At 37.3% G+C, this 17,001-nt stretch overlaps 1 protein-coding gene across 6 annotated transcripts in view; it reads left to right on the top strand.

Annotated features, from left to right (window-relative positions):
- LOC113075386 (protein diaphanous homolog 2-like) overlaps nucleotides 1–17,001 on the top strand; it is a 335,815-nt gene that overhangs the window by 252,131 nt on the left and 66,683 nt on the right. For 5 of the 6 annotated variants that reach the window (XM_026248089.1, XM_026248086.1, XM_026248087.1 and 2 more), the window contains one exon: nucleotides 3,754–3,883. In XM_026248089.1, the coding sequence (XP_026103874.1) occupies nucleotides 3,754–3,883 (130 nt within the window). Of the gene's footprint in view, nucleotides 1–3,753; nucleotides 3,884–16,190; nucleotides 16,670–17,001 lie in introns of those variants that run through there. The other variant, XM_026248092.1, reaches the window with a different exon arrangement.

Raw genomic sequence — 17,001 nt, 5'->3', positions numbered from 1 at the left:
ATTAATTCTGGCAGTGCTAAAAGGAGTTGTGCAAAATGTTTTTTTTTATGCAAATGGTTAACGTGATAATTAGTGTAAATAACAAATAAATATTTTCCTTTTCTGATTACTGTTGACTGAAATAGAAAAAAAGAAAAGAAATAAAAATGTTAAACTCTTTAATGTGCTACTTATATAATAACCGAGATTGAGCCAGGGTTATTATAGTTGACCGAAACTAAAACAAACTAACTTTTTTTTTTTTTTACATTTTTAATATTTAATATTTAAAAAAAAAAAAAAAAAACTTTTTCAGCTAATTTGAACCATTTATTATTTTGAATTGATGTGCTGAAAAAGAAAATTATAAAAATTAACTAACCACTAAAAGTTAAAAAAAATAAATTGAAGGCATGAAGACAGTGAAAATTTTGCATCATTATGGTATAATATACAGCTTCAAATAGAAATCGATGAAAACTAGCACAAAGTTAGTTAACGTGTTGAAAGTTTGAAGGAAGTGTTTTTATTCTAAGGTTTAGTTTTTTTCCCTCTTTTAAAAGACATACTGTGCGAGGCTTGTTTTCTCTGATAGTTGTGGAAATCAGAGGAGGCAGGCATGCAGTACGCATGCTGAGGTCGTCAGCATCGGATGGCAAAGCCTTTAAAGTGCATTATCTCTCCGCCTGCTCTGTCGCTGTTCTACGCGTTAGCGGCTCAGTGCTGGATGATTGGTAAACACCCCGTGGCTGAGTGGGTGCAAAACTTAATTCTGTTTAAATAAAGAAAACAACATTAGGATTCAGAAGCAGTGTCGGCAATGTAAGAGTAACAGGTCCTGTTTTGATATCTGCACCGGAGTATTCACAGTTACTTCCACCTGAACTATTGCTAGTGTTTTTAATTCACACGTAGGAAGGCGTCGGTAGATCAAACTGCATATCATTTGCAAAGGCACTGACTTTAAATTCAGCCCATATTTATTGTGAATGTGCACACACGACTAGTCAGAGGAGCTTCCACAGCAACCGCAGCAAACATTGTGCTCCTCACAGAGGGCGTGCGAACTCTGCATGAATTCGGTCTCTGTTAAAGTGAAAAGAAAGACCACCATGTTTGTTTGCTTGGATTTTTTGTTGTTTTCCGGTACTCTGTTTTTTTGTTCCAATCCTTGTAAACCAATATTGATTTTAGACAGCCAGCTGCGTGGAAGAGAAAGGGTCATTCCAGAAGAAAATAAACCAGCATTTAGGATCTGGTTTTGTTCGTTTTTTTTATCCTTTCATTTGTTTTCCTTGTTTCATCTTTAGCAGCGAGACTCTGTGAGGTGCTGCGTGTGTCGTATTATGTCGGAGATTGCAGCTGAGGCATGTCTCTATGTCTGTTCTCATTTATTACCAATCTCTCAGGGAGAAATTGGAAGCGATTTATCTAATGGATGCTGGAACACAGTGGCTTTTTCAAATGAAAACACTCCGCAGGAAATTCCGATAATAATTCACGGATTATTTGCTGGACTTTTTGCTAGGATTCCTCGAGTGTGGCCGATGTGGAGAAAGTGTGCAGTCGTGCTCTCTGATAATTAGATAAATACCATTAAACAGGCTTTAAATCAAGGGGGCTAAATTGTGCCTAAGTCTGAGCTCCCAGCAATTCATCCTACCTGGAAACAGTTGCGTTATAATCTCAGCAAGGCTTTCTCACTTTGAAAAGGATACAAAGCCCTTGAAAGGCTGAAATATTAATTGATATCTGAGACCTCTTTGAATACGTGATTATGCATCACAATGTGCTTAGATTAATATATGTCCTTTGTTTGCATATTAAAAATCGATAAATGAATCCTACTTTTACAAACAAAACTGTAAGCACTTCTCAATCCGGCAAGCTTTTAGATGATTGGTGGATTATGAAATATTGTCTTTGGATGCACAGATTATTACAGATGATTACTTTTTGATTTCTGATCATACTCTGTAAGAATTGTACTCATATTATTTTGAAAAGCTACCACAATTATTATTATTATTATTATTATTATTATTATTATTATTATTATTATTATTATTATTATTTGGGGTATTATTGAATTAAACAGTTTATTTAAAACATAAAAACTCATTCGAAAATTAAACAGTTTATTTAAAACATAAAAACTCATTCGAAATATATGTATACGTTATATATTTTGACAGTTTGTAAATTGTCTTCTATGGACTGGGGAATCTTTGCATTGTGAAAAGCCATCTATTTTCCATCACGTCACCTTTAAATGATCACACATGTGATTCGTGTTATAGAAATGCCTGATATTTGTTTTCTTTTGACTTTTATATTACATTTGGTCCGATGCTCTTGTCTCATTTGTTTAAGACAAACACACCCATTACGATTTATGAGAGAAGAGGTAAAAGTCTGCATCCATTTATTAATTTACCTCATTGTACCTGCCACATTTTTCCAGCGGAAAACCCATTCCTCACCTCGCTATCCGCCGAGACATTTTAGAAGAGAAAATCTATGGGAGACATTATGTGTTGTGGGGAAATGTGCCAGCTGTCGCAAGTTTGCCATCAGTTTGTGTAAAGGTTAATATCACATCTGCTGTGCAGTCCAGCTTGAGGATTCATTTTGCCTCTGCTGCGGGACTCGGCAGCCATCTTCTGTGCAAAACAGCCTTCCTGGAGTCTAGGCTTGACAGCAAACAATCTGTTTGAGTCTGAGAGGGTGAAGAGGTCACCCAGCCCCAGTGCACTGCTTAATGTGGGCCTGCAGCCATGGCCCTCCAAATGGAGAAGAGAGGAAGAGCAAGAGCAACATCGCTCCATGTTTGGTTTATCATGTCTCTAGCTTTCAAGCAACAGATTTAGGTCACCAAGGGAACTTGGTTCTTGCTTTATAAAAACAATATTTCCCTTTTTCCTGGGAATCGGTTTCTACCACACGCTTAAAAAATCTAAGCTGTGGTGTTCTAATCAAAAGAGTTTCATTTCAGTGGTGCAGTTTAATTTGATTTAACTATCTTGGTTGGTAGAGGTTGTTTAGTTCTGGTCCAGTTTGTCTGATACTTGATATGGATTGATGTTAAGAAGAAATTCTGACATTTTATTGCGTACACTATAGCAGCCCGAAGCAAGAGTGTGAGCCGTGTGTATTGATCTAAATATTTCATTTCTTTCATGTCACCTTAATCTTGTAGAAAGAACGGTTGTGGTTTGGGAGAGAAAGATCCTTTTCAAATTAAACGTGGTAAATAAGTAAACGGGGGAAATATGCCTCTGTGCATTCTGCTCCAACCAATTTCAACTTTATTGACACAGCTGTTTGTCAGCTTTCTGTGAAAAATACCTTGAAGTGCTGTTGATGCATACATTTATGAAGTGATCCTGGTTAGACCCAGCCTAAAACATGTTTCTCTGTGGATATAACATGCCTTCATTCTGTTGAAAAATTATATTCCTTTTTTATTTCATTTCATCATGTGCATCTGTGCATATCATTCTATCTTTCTACCCTACCTCACATTGTGTCGTTCTACCTATTTAATCATCATTCTATCTGTAATTCTAAGACTTTTTTATTTTTCTTCATTTTATGTTCTTGTGTGTTTGAATTAGCTGAATAAACATATAAGTATCTGTTTATGTGCATGAATAGTTTATTCAAAGTCCTGGTTCGTTTTAAATGTTTCATCATTAAAATTACTGTATTAACTACTGTATTAATTATGCAATTTCATGACTCATTTCAGAATCTTTAATCTCTTCTTTGCAGCTTCGTGACACCAAGTCGACAGACCAGAATACAACTCTTCTGCACTTTCTGGCTGAAAAATGTGAAGAAAAGTATCCTGAGATCCTGAAGTTCCCTGATGAGCTTGAGCATGTTGAATGTGCTAGCAAGGGTAAGAAGATGGATATATATATATATATATATATATATATATATAGAACAGAGGATTATTTTATTTTTTTACAGTAAAGTTCATGATGTCCACTACAATAACTGTACTTCAGTTAAATATAAAGGGTCCATTCAGCACAGACAGGTCCTGTTGATAGAAAATAAAATGTGTGTGTATGTGTGTGTGTATATATATATATATATATATATATATATATATATATATATATATATATATATATATATATATATATATATATATATATATATATATAATATCAGGAATTCAATTCAACTTTTTAGTCAGCTTGCTGCTAAGGAACAATGTAATATTTCAGTAAAATGTCTTAATTTCTTGGCATGTTTGTGATGGCGTTATTAGTGTCAGTTTAGCTGGATGTTTGTTTCAAGCTAGATAAAGATGTGCTTTATTTTGATCCAGAAGTCTCTCCTCTTATTTCTTCCCACCCATAAGCTGTTATCGTGTTCAATCAAATAGAATGCCCTTTAAATGTGTAAAGCCTGGTTAATTGAACAACTAGCTTTGATTTGTGAAAACATTATTACCCCTGATTGGTAGACATCAGCTGCATCCTTCGTGAAAAATATGAGGCTCTGTCAGGTGTGACCTTGAGACATTTACCCTCATCTCTATACGTCATTCCGTCTACCTGGTTTATGGTGTTCAGCAAATCCTTTATTGGTTTTCTCCTGCGGTCTTCTTTTAAGCCATGAGCTTTGAGGCTTTTTATGGCTTTGAATTAGATGAACTAATGTTACAGAGATCAACCCAGGAGTCTGGACACAATTGGCCCCGCAGACTATAATTAGAGCTTTTGCAGAGAATGAAATAAAAGTAGTTAATGGCCAAAGAGCCTTTCTTAATCCTTTGCTATGTGTAAATCCAGCCGTTTCCATCGCTATGAATAGACAAGTTTCATTAGAGTGGTCTAGCGCAGTCCTGAGGGTTGATGAAGGAACTATAATGAAGCGCAAGGGGCCCATATGCTTCACAGTATGACCGACAGGAAAGGTTAACAGTCCAAATGGGGAGGTAGCTTAGCAGGGATGGTGGCGGAGTCTCACACAGCCTTTCTGACATTGTGGAATGGATTCTTATTATGGCTTGCAGTGATTAAGAGCTTTAGAGCTTCCGGTTATGCTGAGGGAGATTTCGGTGAATTTAAATATCTGGTTTCTTAACTCTCATTCATTTCTAACAGATTTGGAAAATGAAGACCCTCAGTGAATGCAATAATCTCCCGTATTATTGTCACATGAAATGTCTGTCTCAGTTCATCTCTGTCAGGGGGAAAAATACAGGCATGCATATCCCAGCAGTGGCATAATTTCTCATGTCAATAAGCTAATTTGTCTTTAATTCCATTTGGAACAGTTTGGTTGAAACCCTTGAGCTTTATTTACTTTGTTAGTTACCTAATTGCTTATCTAATTGAATAAAAGTAATTTAGTGCTTTGTTGTGAATGATGCGGTCACTGTTGAATAGACCAGCTGCATCTTTGTCAAGGTACAGTAGATGGCTGAATGAACGCACAAAACTAATTCTTCGAAAAGAGACATTTCAGAGACAATAGGTTTTTTGTTTTGTTTTGTTTTGTAAATGGTCTTTATCTAATTTGGAATGATGGTTGAGCAGTTTGTGGCTCTGATTTAGTTCATTAGAGTGAATGCCAGTGGAAGCCAGTGTCAGTTCAGGATCTCACAGCAAGAAATGCCATATATATTTATATATATATATATAAAATAACTGTGTTAATTCTTAAAATTCTTACTACGAATTGTATGCATTATATTTTAAAGAATGTCAGAGTATTATTTATATATAACTTAATGTATTTATTTTAAAGGTTGAATTAATATAAAATTATTATTTTAATTGTATATAACACAATGAGTTATGTATTACACAATGTGTTAATTGATTGCTGTACACTGTAAATATTAGCTTTTGACCATTACATCAAAGATAATTATGCTTAATGGCAAACAAGTGCTGAAAATTAAATACTGTTTAAAAATATATCATATGTAGCATTTTTAAGACTATTTTAGGCCCTGACTGGCGGTCTTACATGCAATGGATACAGCTAGCCCACCGGGTTAAGTGTTGAAGCAGTCATGAATGAATAATTCAGATTTAGCTAATGATCTTTTTTGAGACCTTTCTGTTCATGTCAGTGGCGAGAGAACATGAATCCGTTTTTTTTTTTTTTTTTTTTACATAGTAGCACATATTACTTTAACCCTGAGCCACATTCAAACACCACCTCTCATGCTCTGTAATTCCTGTCACCTCTCTTTTCTTATGTTCTTGTCTTTTCTTTTCCACCCTCCTCTCTACTGCTCAGAGCTAACCTTTGGGCTTTCCATCTCTTTTTTTTGTCTCTCACTCCATATTTCTCACAAAGTATAGTGCATTTTTGTCTCTTAAGAATAATACTTCCTCCACTTTATCCCTGTCTCCCCATCAAAGCGGCTTTTTTTTAGGCGGGCAGAGTTACACACCAGAACACAAGAGCCCTGCAAACCCTATCCTGTCCCAGTCTGCCTGTGCCCACAGGAGCACACAGCTATACACCCTGCTGATCTCTGCTGTTGGAGCTTTGTGGAAAGCCCAGACACTCTGATCTACACCAGGATCTTCTCATGCTTCTCTTAATGCATGTAGTTCTGATAAGCTTCCCATCACATGTCCCATGTTTTTGTCAGATCTCTGTGTTCGGGGAGTTTACTTTGCCCCCGACACACATGAGTGCAAACCAAAGCAGGTGATATCTTCCTGTTGCATCAAGATCTGTTCCAAAAGGTTGCGCACACACATTCAATCATCACATATCCATCTGCAAATGTTGGAACTGGCACTCTTAATAGACTTGATTGAAAAGAGCAATCAGTTCTGCCTGATTTACTTAAGACAGTTATTGTCTCCCTTCAGTTCTTCCTTGATTGGTGACTGCAGAATACATTTCCCTCAGTCCCAAGCCTTCAAATCTCCACAAAGACAATGGAACAGAAAAAGTCCAGGAAAGGAAGTCAGAGTGTTTTCCCCTGCTGGTAGATTTTTACACACACACACGCACACACACACTTAGAGACACACACCCGTGTGAATATGATTATGAATAAATACACACATACATAAACTTGGGAATTATACAGCTATGACAGCTGGAAATTGATGGCATTGCAAAATATTACTGATTGTTTTATAATTTTCAGTGCATTCTAAATGACACATTCTGATGATGACTGTCACAAGTCATTATTGCCATTTCAACAAAACCTAATTATGTTTGCCAGCTTGGTAACATTACCTTGGAGACGAGATTAAAGCAGTAATTTGCAGCAGCAATGTTCAGTATATCAGAGAAAACCAAACATTTACCAAATGTATGATGTAGAGCAATGCAACACTGGCCAAATAGGGCATGTAACCGTCCTGTCAACTGGCTGTGGGTCAGCAGAGGATCATTGTTATGCTAATTCCGAATTCTGTCCTGACAGATTTCAATTGAAACTGCAACTGCTTGCTAATCAATCATAATTGCATCAACCCTTGTATCCTTAAAGCGGCGTCATAATGTGGCATTTGCTTCAGTCTGTTAATGTGATTCAGAAGGATGTTTGTCTAACATGCTTTTACTATCTTCGTCTGGTTTTATTTTCTCCAGTTTCCTACTGTATGAAACCTATCCATTGCTCAAGGGGTGCAATATCCATTTTGATTTGACCTGACATTTTCCTACAAGATAATCATGATGACAATTCTTCATTTATCCTGGCAGCACAGAGCCACATAAGGGGTTTTGTTTATAATGTATTAAATATTTGATGCACTCTCAGCAACATAATCTTGGTTTTTGCTTTAAAAAAAAAAAAAAAAAAAAAATCAGTTTGGATAGGTATGGATAGATACTGTATGTGCTAGCAATTCCATGTTGACTGGCCACTGCTTCCTGACACACATGATTACATCCCTTAATATCTCTGTTCCAGCCGGCCTGTAAAAAAATCTGTTGCCCAGGTAAAGGTCAGAAGCGGTCATGGCCTGCCTCCCCAGGCTGAGCTACTCCTCTGGGCAGAGGAGCTCTCGACTTTCTGTCTCATCCATTAACATCCACCTCCATCAAGGGCGGTGTTAATTAGAATGTGTTTTGATCATCCTGGGAAGACAGGAAGAAATGTGCTGAGTCTCAAGGAAGGGCTGGGACATGGGGAGCGACCATGAAATCAGAGTGGCATTGTACTTTCCCCTTTACTAATTCATGACGCTCATCCCTCCTGGGCTGCTCCGTTACACCTCCCTGCCTACAAAAAAAGCAGAGGATGAACGCTTGTAGCAGTTCTGCCTGTTATATTACATCACAAACCTGCAGATGGTTCAAAATTCTAAATTTTAAAGAGAGTTATATATACATACATGCATACGGTGGAGGTTAAAATTAGAGAACCCCAGCTAGGTTTTGAGTTAGGGCTATTTCAGGTTAGCCTCCTCCTAAAACACCCTGACCGCTGCCTAGCAACAACCTATCTTCACAATAAATAAATAAGTTTGCAGAGCGCACAGTATGGAAATACATGGCTTCCCCTTTATATATATTCCTAGCCTCATAACAGAAGTGTTCCCATAACATTAATCATGGCCTGCATATGGAAAATGAATCAGTGTAATTGTTCCGGTGCTGGCTCTTTTTCGTTCTATTTGTCTTGTCCGTAATGTAAATGGCCGTGTCTTGTTTAGTAACTTTGTGTGCTTGTAATTCATTGAAGTCGAAGCTAGGACAAGAAGAGGAGGAGAGAGGGAACTCTAAGAGCAGAGAGGGTGTCCTGGTGTTGAGCTGCCACATGAATCAGTTGGCGTTCTGTATCGGTTGTTCTTCATTCTAGAGTGAACTGGAGCACAGCAGTCATAAAGCATGCGATTTGATGATTGTGGTCAAGACCTTGTTTGTGAAGTGCAAACTGTATGTCAACAGAAAATTCAGTATGCAATAATGCTCTTGCGAAAGTCCGCCTTCACTCGTCAAGCCTTTGTTATGTCTTTCGTTTGATCGCTTGTGCTGTTGCTCGTCTTCTTCGTAGTTGTGCAACAGAAAATGTTAGGGCAGAAAAAGAAGAAAAGAACCTGCTATGTTAAGTTTTGCCGTTCTTTTCAGTCTTTCATTCTTCAGAAAGGGAGGCTATAAAGCTTCTCTCTAGTGACTGTCACCATTTTTTTCTAAGTGCTCTCTTGACACGCTACTTCAGCCCAGAACAATTGGGGCATTCACTCAGTTTATAATACTTCTGCAAAGACATTTCATAGTTTTCGTGAAATTACATTTATATTATATTTTTTGTGGTAAATGAAGCTTCCAATGCACACATTCAAAAGCATCAAGACGACGCATAATAAAATACATGAAGATGTATAAAGACACAGGTTGAGGCAGAATAAACAGCTGTACAGTATTTGCAGCTTTTGTTAGGTAGATCGGGTAATGCAATGTACTGAACCAGTAGCAGTGTGTATTGAAAACATGAATAAACTTGATTTATTGTTTGTTTGTATACATGAAAGTAGGCTAGCAAGTTCATACTTTGATTTATTTGATAAGTAGTCATATAATAAACCCCTTTCTACTGGATGCAAGGCACCATCATCCTCTTGGTGTTTTTTTTTTATTTTTTGAATATGACTGGCTGACTGTACATTATCCTTTATGCTGTATGACCCATGCTACCGAAACCAGTCTTGTTCTAGGTAAGTGCTAAATCCTGACCATTTTCAAACCTTTTGAGGAATCAAACAAGTGCTTTTACGCGCACAGACATTCTTACATCCTCAAGTGCAGCCGGACCTTCACTCTCGCAAGGTCACATTGAACTGCACATCCTCAAAGCCATCTGTAGAAAAGAAATAGATTACAAGAAAAAAGTGTTTTGCTTTATGATACAATCCTTTAGTTCAAGGACACCCTGCAAATGTAAGTATGTGAGTGTATCTCAACATGCCCAACGTTTTATCTGCCCGTCAGTGCTGAGTGGTCCGTTTTGGGAATACCATCTCTGCCACCATGGTTCCCCACCCTTTTGCTTGGTGCTGGGCCTGGATAATTAAAGATTGATAATTTCCCTGGGGACAGAAAGAACAAGCAGGGATCAGGAGTTCAGCCGCATGTCTCTGCGAGGGGGAACACACTGAAAATATATCTGCTGTTAGTTAAGCCTTAAATGGGGTCAGGTTGAATGTTGCTCTGGGCGCTCTCTGTTCCCTGACTGATGTAGGATGATAGAGTCTCAGTGAGAGGAATACTCGCCTCTCGTTCAGCTGATATCTCTCATTACCTGACTGACATATAAGAGTGGCCTTGATTTATCCTGTCATCTCGCCGAATAGTGCTGTTAAATTGCGTTTGTGTCAATAAAGGCAGCTTGCGTTTATAGGCATAAAGTGTATATTGCGGATGAACTGAGATGGCCGTATCAATCCATCCACAGTGTAGATATTGCCTCACAATTTCCTGCTTAATGCAGTCCCTTCCACGAGCAGGCAGTCAGTAATGATGATGCCATTGTGATCGAGAATGGGTGCTTCTTGATGTTGGTGTTTTTGCACCTCTGACTTTTGCTAATAGAGCTGAGGAAGTCTGGAGTTTAAACCCACCCTCTACACCCCTCTAAAGAAGGGGCCACCAACTTTCTGCCTTGAGCCACTATTGTGACTCCATGCCAAGGCAGACTGACAATCCAAGGGTGCAATATAACAAATGTGCTCATAAATCAATTCAGTATATGGCACAGCCACAAACAAACTAGTTTGTTGTCCAAGCAAAGGAAAAAATTAATTCCTTATCATAATATATATTATATATATATATATATATATATATATATATATATATATATATATATATATATATATATATATATATATATATATATATATATATATATATATATATATAGGGTAGAATGTGGACATAAACTATTTTTATAAACACAGACATTAATTAAAACATTAATTTTGGCAGTTATTTTAATAGTTTGTCATATTTATTTATTAACTTAAGTTCTGTGGCTTTATTATAATGCCATATGTCAAAAATGTATGCTTGCAATGTGAAAACATATCCATGTAATGGATGATTTTGATTGTTCCTGCATGAATCACTGATTTTGAACAGTCATTTGCAGCCACCTTATGATGTAGTGAAAAACAACCAGTGCACACATTGACGGCTATATGCAACTCTATAAAATGTGGGTTAATATTTATTTAAACATATAATATTGTTTATTGCTAATACATGTTTGGCCTTAATACATTCATGTTAATTTATACTTGAATTGTTACAAAATGTTACACACATTCTATAATCTTTTCAGACTCTAATGAGGTGATTTTTTTTTTCTTCCTCCTGTCACACCTACAAAATACATTCCCCCTGCAGATCAATCCATGGAGGTGTGCCCTACATTTGCTGCTTTGGCTCAGCTCTCCAAAAATGCTGGTCTTATCTGCACCACACATACATGCATGCCAAACATGTTTGGATTAAGATGCTGAGGGCAGCACACTTACACATAACACACACACACATATACATAGATAGATTCTGGCACTTTAGATCAAAAGCAAAGTGCACATGTGGGGGGTTGGTTACCATTTACAGAATCTGTACAGATCCTGTTCTCTTGGAGGACATCAGAAACTTCCAAGTATATTGCCATCTGTCTATTTATATATCTGTTGTTGTTTATTTTTGTTTTTTTGCTATATTTGCTATGCATATTAATTTCCTCGTAGCCCTATATTTTCAAACCAAGACTTTTCACGCTTTCATTTTGTTGCATTAGCCATCCGCCATCTTCTGTTATGTCTGACTTTGGAAGCCTACTTATGATGTGATGACCACTTGATGTCCAATGAAGCTGGCTACTCTTCTTGTATTTGTTTTGCAGCTGAGGTGAGGCTGACTCTTTAGGGCAGGAAGTCCTCTTTGCGACAGGCTGGCCGGGAGAGTAGACAGTCTGTCATAGGGCACATCAGGAGCAGAAAGCAGGCCTGTCTGCCCCAGCTGTCCCTTTTTTTCCATTTTTTGCCTGTTAGAATATCGGAGAGATGTGGCATTTTGTACCCCCCCCTTCCCCAACCCATTCACTGTCTGGCTGTGCAGGTACGCAGACATGGATGGACACGTGCAGAGAGGCTGACTGCCCTGCTTAGAAATACTGACAGCACTTCTGGATGAGAGTCGACAATGCAGCAGAAAATGAAAATAATGCTGTTTGCCAGGCAAGAAATATGCCCTGTCACTGTCAACCCCTCAGTATGCTGGGATTGTTGGACAGGTTGAGGCCAGCTTTTATTTTATTTATTTTTTGTCTTGAAAGCACTTTAATGTGGCTCCTCTCCCCTTACCAAGCTCTCCATGGGTGTGAAGGAGCATGTCTCATTATTGACTCCCCTACATCCCTCTGCCCCCTCCACCTACTTCTTCCCATTTCGTATTTCCACCTTGTAGCCTGATAGACCTTTTGAGTCCGACCTGTCAGAAGCTGTCAGAATCAAATAGGTTTGAAACAACTCTGAATATCCAGCTACAATGTTTCTTTTTCACCGAATCTCTCTGAATGCTGCAGTGAACAAACAAGTAGTGTTGAATTAGAGTGTTTACCAGATGTGACAAATCTCAGAGAGGCTTTATCAGGGGGACATCTGGAGGCAAAACAATACAGAGAAACAAAAATGGATTGATGAATGAAAAGATAATGCTGTAGTTCTTCAGATGACATGCATGACTAAACCATACCAACGTCAAACAATTTCCTTGGAGGTTATTTCCAAGACAAAACAATCTCATCCTGACAACTTTCTGCAATGCTCCTTAAATAGCTTGCAGTAATAGTGTGGTATGCTTTCCTTTCATAAATTTGACTTCACACTTTAGGGGATTCAACACTTTGGTTCCTTGTTTTTAATTAAGTAAATTAATTAATAATTTCTAAAAAGTGACTGTTACTGCAACAATAAAATAATAATAAGAAGAAAAAGAAAAAGAATACGGGCTTCAGCCTCACAGTAAAAAAAAGTCACAAGACTCGTTTTCTGGAGGGGTGTTGTCCTGTAAAATCAACTACAAACTTGCATCATGGTCTGGTTTTATTTAGCACACACTTTTCCCAATCTTTAACAATTGTCAGTGGATAAAATCCCACTATAGAGTCCCAGCCTACATTTTTATCTCTTTGAACAAACCGTTTCACTCAATGTGACACATTATGGAAGTAAATTGGGTTCTGGGTGCTGTTTTATTTTCACTTAAAGGTGAAACCAGTTTTAACTTGTTGAGGACTGATTTGGTGGTGCTCCAATTAAGTTCCAGTGGTCCATGAAAGCACACTTTTGCTGTTGTTCATGGTGACCCCATTTCTTTTGGAATAACAAGAATGCAATAATGAATGCATCCGTTGTGCCAGGCTTTCAGTACGGAGCAAAACAAAGCAGTCATATGTATACAGACTTAGTGTTTTTGTTGTTGTTGTTGTTGTTGTTTTTAAAAACACACATTCTTACTAAAATCACTTATTTCTGGTAGTGACTGTTTTCCTCCCTTTTTCCCAGCTTTTGAAGAGATGTTGATTCAAGTTGGTAAGCTTCCACAAATTAAGCCATCGGGAGATATTGGAAAAAGCTTAATATTAATGACTTTGCCTAAACAATGTTGACAGTCTTTTCATTATTATTATTTTTATTTTATTTTATTTTATTTTTTACATGTGGACAGATGCCTTATTTACTCATCTGGTTTTTGAATCCTGGTCCTTTAGTCAGTAAATGCCTGTTTGAATGGGTGGACAGGTTTTTGTCTCTTTTAAAATCAATGAGAGTTATGCTCATATAAAGGGAACTGACAAACAACAGTTTTCCTCCTTACTTTTTCAAAAGCCACTTCCATCCAATGAAAAATATCGGTCTCTCAGAAGAAACAAGACAAAGATGCCTTTCTGGATGCACGACAATGGCAATGGCCATGCAAAACATCACAATTTAGACTCATCATGGATGTCTTGGCCCCTTTTAATCCCAACTGTTTTATGTTCTGTCACTCATTTCTATGAGAGCAACTAGATTAGAGTGGATGATGGCAATTTCCAGACTGTCTGTTGTTTGCAGACAGGCAGAGGTGAGAGACAGCCAAAGAAAAGCATACCTCATACAAGAGATGACCTGGATTTGGCTCGAGCTGTGAAAGGAAACCGAATTACAGCTTGTCTGTGCTTGAGTGCTTTCTATTGGCCACTAACAAAAGCATTTACAGGCCCAATTCTATCTTATTTTGTCCCCCCGCTTCTTTTTTCTTTACTGTTAGACTTCACAATTTACGTTCTTCTTAAAATGTTTCGAAGTTTCTGTGAGCCGCATGATGCCTCCGCTTGCCCTTTATTTTAATGGCTTTGCAGAAACATCCATGATACTTTTTTTAATGTTTTGAAAAATGATCCTTTAATGAGCAATATCATTTTTACTGTTATTTGTTGTGTGCTCGTTAAGTGTCAGTGATAAACATGGTGTCTAACCACCTACAGCGTCTTATCTCGCAGCAATATTTGTCTCCACATTGGTAGAGTTATTAAAATCTCGCTCTGTGTGGGGGAAATGTATTGCAAGCCACCTCTGTTTAACACTGTTGTTTCCCAATAACATCCCACAGTGCAGCACTCAGCTGCTGTTGCAATGAGAAACAGGCCTTAACTGAGCCATGATTAACCACAACTAAAGAAGTCACTCCGAACACAATTAAATGACTGAAGTACCTAATAATGATTGAAAAAAACAAAAACAATGAATCTAATAAAAGTAATATCCGGCACTTTATATGTAAAATCAGCTATCCCCAACAGAATTCCCAAGCTAACGATGCACTGGCTTGCCTTAAATTCCACAATTACTTTAGTGATTACAGCCTTACCAGCTAAATACTGTTTATGTAATTGTAGGCACTGTGGTTAGTGGCTAGTACACATGTGAGCTTGAAGGGTTTTAGGGAAGTGGCTGGAGATGGGAGATGTTTTGACATTGTTGCATCTTGATGATTGTAACGTCAAACAGTCCTAACTTGACATTACATAGGCTTCTGAACAAGATACGCCAGATATTGAGTTGTGCTCTGCACAATCTTCCAAATACATGTTTGTGACCACCCATGTAGTTAGTAGAACATCTTGCCTCCATTGAAAGCCATGGATTTTTATAGTGTGTAGCACAAAGCATGGACTCTCATTGAACTCTCACTGAAAACTCTCAATGAAAATGCTAATTAATCAATGTAAATGTTTGTGCCAATGGTAAGATTGGCAGAGCCAGTAGAAATCTGAAATACTGGCTTGATCCTTACTGTTAAGCCTTGTTCAAACAACTGACAGTTGGTTGGACAATGAGTCAATGGAGTCAAATGTACATGCTTGTAAATATCCTTTCTGCCTACCTCTCTTTGATTCTCTCAGGCTGCCTTAGACGCCACCTCACCTACTGCACTGCGCTCCAGCGGAGCCCTGCTTCACAGATCAGCCTTTTTATATACTGTAATTATCTTATGGTGTAAGTAGCAGCTTGCACTAGTTAAAACAGATGGCGGATCATTTCAAATCCCATTTTTCATGTTTGCCGCGGATATCAATAAGACGGCAGTCCCCAAACCTGCTCTGACCTTTGCGGCTGGTGGCGCATGTCATCTGCAAAATTGAGATCAGGCGCGTGACATTTTTCAGATCACAGGATAGGGAGAGAAAGGTCCTTATCAAGGCTGTCAATCATGACTTAGTGTATTCCCTCACGCCCCACACGCACAAATCAAATCATCTCCGGTAGGGATCACACAACACACAAGGGCTGCTGTTGATGCTGTAAGCTCGAATCATTTACCAAGTTGAAGGAGGTCTAGTCACACTTCGGTGGCTGGGTTCTTTATTTGTATTTTTTTTCACACCGTTTGGTTTATATTTGTGCACTCATATTGAGTTGCTGCATTGCCAGCTGAAATGCCACGATGACAATTTAAGCTGCTCCTTTCATCCCAGCTACTTCCTGTGTGAATTGATAATAGATAAATCGATCGATTATACTTTATTAATGGTTGTTGTGCCAATGTGTAATTCTGAGATTGCATTGGGGTTTTATTATTATTATTATTATTTTATATTGTAAAGATTTGGCAAAGAGGTACATGGATACATTTCAGCAGTTTTTATATTTATTGATTTATTTTTATGTTGTAACGTGTGAAATGGTCTATCTTGATAGGAGGTGAAAGGAATCACTCCAGTCATCAGCCAGCTGTGAGAATCCATTAGTCTTTGTGAGACAGACCTTAAGGACACTATCAGGGAAGTCAAAATCTTGAGCTTCATTACATTTATAGTTTGTTAGGGTATATTGGGGTAAGCTGTGCCATTTTTGCTTAAAGTTGTCCTCTAGGCAAGGAGAAATTAGATTGCTGGAAAACTGATGCTCTTAATTTTATTTCAGGATAGAATAACTGTTATCAAATTAATTTAGAGAAAAATGTTTTATCAACATAGTGCCAAAGAAAATAAATGAGTGGTCCAGTGACAACTTGCCAGGAAAATCATAGTAAACTAAAACTATAATTAAAAATAAAATAAAAATCTTTACTTGAAATAATTGTTGAGTGTTTATTATGTATATACAGTATATATAATTTACATAATATAAAAAGCTAGTTTCCAAGGCAGCAGTTCACCGTTTTATTTAGCTTAACTCTATGTGTAAAAAAAAAAAAAAACTAAAACTGAATTAAAATGAATAAAAGCTGTATTTTAAAATATCTTTAAAAACATCAAAAATGTATAAAAAAAAAAAAAAAAAAAAAAGACGATTAAAATGTCCAAAACTTGAACTAAATTTAACATTCAAGCAGAACATATAATAACAAAATCTGATTCAAAATTCAACTAAAACTATAATGGTATATCAATGATAATAAAATAACACTGTGACTTACATGTTACACATGTAAGTCAAGTGATAAGTTGGATCATTGGTGATTCAGTTTTAAACTAAAGATATGAACAAATATTTTGTAGTATGTGTG

The sequence above is a fragment of the Carassius auratus genome, unplaced genomic scaffold (genome assembly GCF_003368295.1).
Source record: "Carassius auratus strain Wakin unplaced genomic scaffold, ASM336829v1 scaf_tig00017026, whole genome shotgun sequence".
Classification (NCBI taxonomy): Eukaryota; Metazoa; Chordata; class Actinopteri; order Cypriniformes; family Cyprinidae; genus Carassius; species Carassius auratus.
The sequence above is the reverse complement of the archived record's forward strand: the minus strand, read 5'-3'. Positions and strand labels throughout refer to the sequence as shown.